The following is a 2,632-nucleotide window of genomic DNA, read 5'->3' as shown; positions in this document are numbered from 1 at the left end:
AAATTAAAAATAGTAACAGAGTTGAGAAATTGAAGGGAGAATGAAGGTTTAGAAAACCATGATATATATGTGCTATTTTTTAAAATTTTTGAACTACAGGAAGAATGCAATAGAAGCTCAATACCGGTGGATGTGTAGGTGAGCTGAACAGACTCATTTTTCAGGAAATCCTGGTGGAGAAGGGATAGAATTCTCTAAAGTATGTGAAGACAGTGATGCAAGGTCAGCGATAACAAAATGGAACAAGTTGAGGGAAAGCAGACGGGTGGAAGAGGAGTGACACCGAGAGGCAGCTGGAACTGCTGCGGGATCTCAGCCCTCCTTCTATTCCTTTCCGATTCAGAAGCATCATCCACAGTGGCCTGGAGGAACCACAGCACCGTCACTGAGTTTATTCTCACCGGACTGTCTGACAACCCCCAGACTGAGGCTCTGCTCTTTGTGCTCTTCTTAGAGATTTACGTCCTGACCGTGACGGGGAACTTGACAATGCTGCTGGTGATCAGAGTTGACTCCCACCTCCACACCCCCATGTACTTCTTCTTGAGCAACCTATCATTCCTGGACCTCTGTTTCTCTTCAGTTACTGTGCCCAAGCTGCTGGAGGACCTGCTGTCTGAGAAGAAAACCATCTCACTAGAGGGCTGTCTGACTCAAGTCTTCTTCGTGTTTGTCACTGCAGGGACCGAGGCCTTTCTTCTTTCAATGATGGCCTACGACCGCTATGCTGCCATCTGCTACCCACTGCTCTATGGCCAGATGATGAGCAATGAGCTCTGTGTGAAGCTGGTGCTTCTCTCCTGGGGCCTGGCGTCTCTCAATTCAGTAGTCATTTTGCTCTTGGCTGTTAATCTAGACTTCTGTGAGGCCCAAACCATACACCACTACACCTGTGAGCTGCCCTCGCTCTTTCCTCTGTCTTGTTCGGATGTCTCCGTCAATCGCGACATCTTGATCGGCTCCACCTTACTGCATGGACTTGGAACCTTTCTCCCCATCTTTTTCTCTTATGCCCGCATTGTGTCCGCTGTCCTGAGCATGAGCTCTACCACAGGCAGAAACAAGGCATTTAATACCTGCTCCTCTCATCTGACTGCAGTGGTCTTGTTTTTTGGGTCTGGTTTGGTTTGCTATCTTATGCCCACCTCGGGCTCCTCCCTAGATTTTCTCTCCCTGCAGTACAGTGCGGTCATACCCATGCTGAACCCCCTCATTTACAGCCTAAAGAACCAGGAAGTGAAGGCAGCTGTGAGAAGGACATTAGGGAAATGCCTACATTATTTTGGGTAATGAATAAGGACACTAAATGCTAGGAAATGTTTGCTTTGCCAAGTATTTTAATTTAATGCAGAGTTGTGAACACTAACTTAACTGGAGCCCACTACCACTCTCTCCCTGGCTAGAATGACAATGAAAAATAAAATACACGAAACTGTCTTGTGTATGCCTCTGCATCTGTGGTCTGTATTTTCTTTGCTCTACTGTTTTACACCAACACCACAGGTTCTTCCTAGGGTGCACAGTTAAATGTTGGACCTCCTGAGCTAATCATTTCATATCTTCTTCTTCACCCTTATTATTTTTGTCTTATTTATCTTCTCTGTCATAGATTATTCCTGTTTATAGTCTCCTGCAATAGTTAGACTATTTTATTTCTTCCTTATGGTTTTAAGCAATAGTCTTAAATATAGGTTACTGAATTTCAAATTTAAAAACAAAATATGTTGACATTTAGATGAAATTTACTTTATTTTTACAACTTTCTTTTTCCCTTCAGTTTTGTTCTTCATAAATTTTTGCCCCTGGATATCACTAAGGAGTCATTATTTTTACATTATGTATGTGTGTGTGTGTGTGTGTGTGTGTGTGTGTGTGTGTTGTGTGTGTGTGTGTTTTAACATATGCCCTGACATCAAAGGCAGTGTTTAATATGAGCCGAGAGACAGAATACCAAACTATACTTACTGTTTACAGTAGTGAAGGACAACAAATAATGTACAAATTGGTGAATAAACACAATAGAGCCAACAAACATCCCACCCCAAGCCCATACAGCAAAACAAAGGAAAGAACACTTTTTGCAGGATTTCAAGCAAGCAAGAGATGGCAGATCACTGTCAGGTGACTGTGAAAGTCAGAGAATGGCTGTCAGGCAGCAGTGGATCCTTAGAGAAGGACAATAGGCAGAACTATGAACATTTTAACTGGCATAGAGCTCAAGATATGTCACAGAACTGGAGTCACCATACAAAAGCATGACATCAAGCGGTGGAGCACAAATCCATGAGAAGAACACAAAGTCACCTTTCCATGGGCTTCTTTTGCAACCACATTTGAAGCAGCTCTTTTACACAATCATGTAACTGCAAATTCAGGAAAATCAATTTTTTTCTTTTTATAAGGAGACCATAATCATTCATCAGACACAAATACTAGAAGTCTGAGGCCACAATCAATTACTGAATGAGAGATGTGGTAGTTACTTTATTCTATGTTATGAAAAGGGAAAAAGCTAGTTTTTGTTGTGCCAATCTTTTCCCTGTGCTCTTCCCCAGGTGGTGAGGTCCTGAAGCTCAGGCCAACCCTCGCAGCCCCAAGCTCCAAACCACTCCTAGCACAGAGATGACCTCTA

The 2,632-nt window shown here is 42.9% G+C and overlaps 1 protein-coding gene across 1 annotated transcript; it reads left to right on the top strand.

The window, feature by feature from the left end:
- The first annotated feature begins 237 nt into the window (after nucleotides 1-237).
- Nucleotides 238-1,290, top strand: LOC102026548 (olfactory receptor 8S1-like). The gene has a single exon (XM_005406714.1). It carries the CDS (start codon nucleotides 238-240, stop codon nucleotides 1,288-1,290), a length of 1,053 nt encoding a protein of 350 aa, XP_005406771.1.
- Nucleotides 1,291-2,632: the final 1,342 nt, after the last annotated feature.

The sequence above is a fragment of the Chinchilla lanigera genome, unplaced genomic scaffold (assembly GCF_000276665.1).
Source record: "Chinchilla lanigera isolate Chin_1 unplaced genomic scaffold, ChiLan1.0 scaffold00099, whole genome shotgun sequence".
Lineage (NCBI taxonomy): Eukaryota > Metazoa > Chordata > Mammalia > Rodentia > Chinchillidae > Chinchilla > Chinchilla lanigera.
The sequence above is the reverse complement of the archived record's forward strand: the minus strand, read 5'-3'. Positions and strand labels throughout refer to the sequence as shown.

Coding starts and splice junctions, on each gene's coding strand:
- LOC102026548 (XM_005406714.1), top strand. CDS start 238: ATGGAACAAGTTGAGGGAAAGCAGACGGGTGGAAGAGGAGTGACACCG.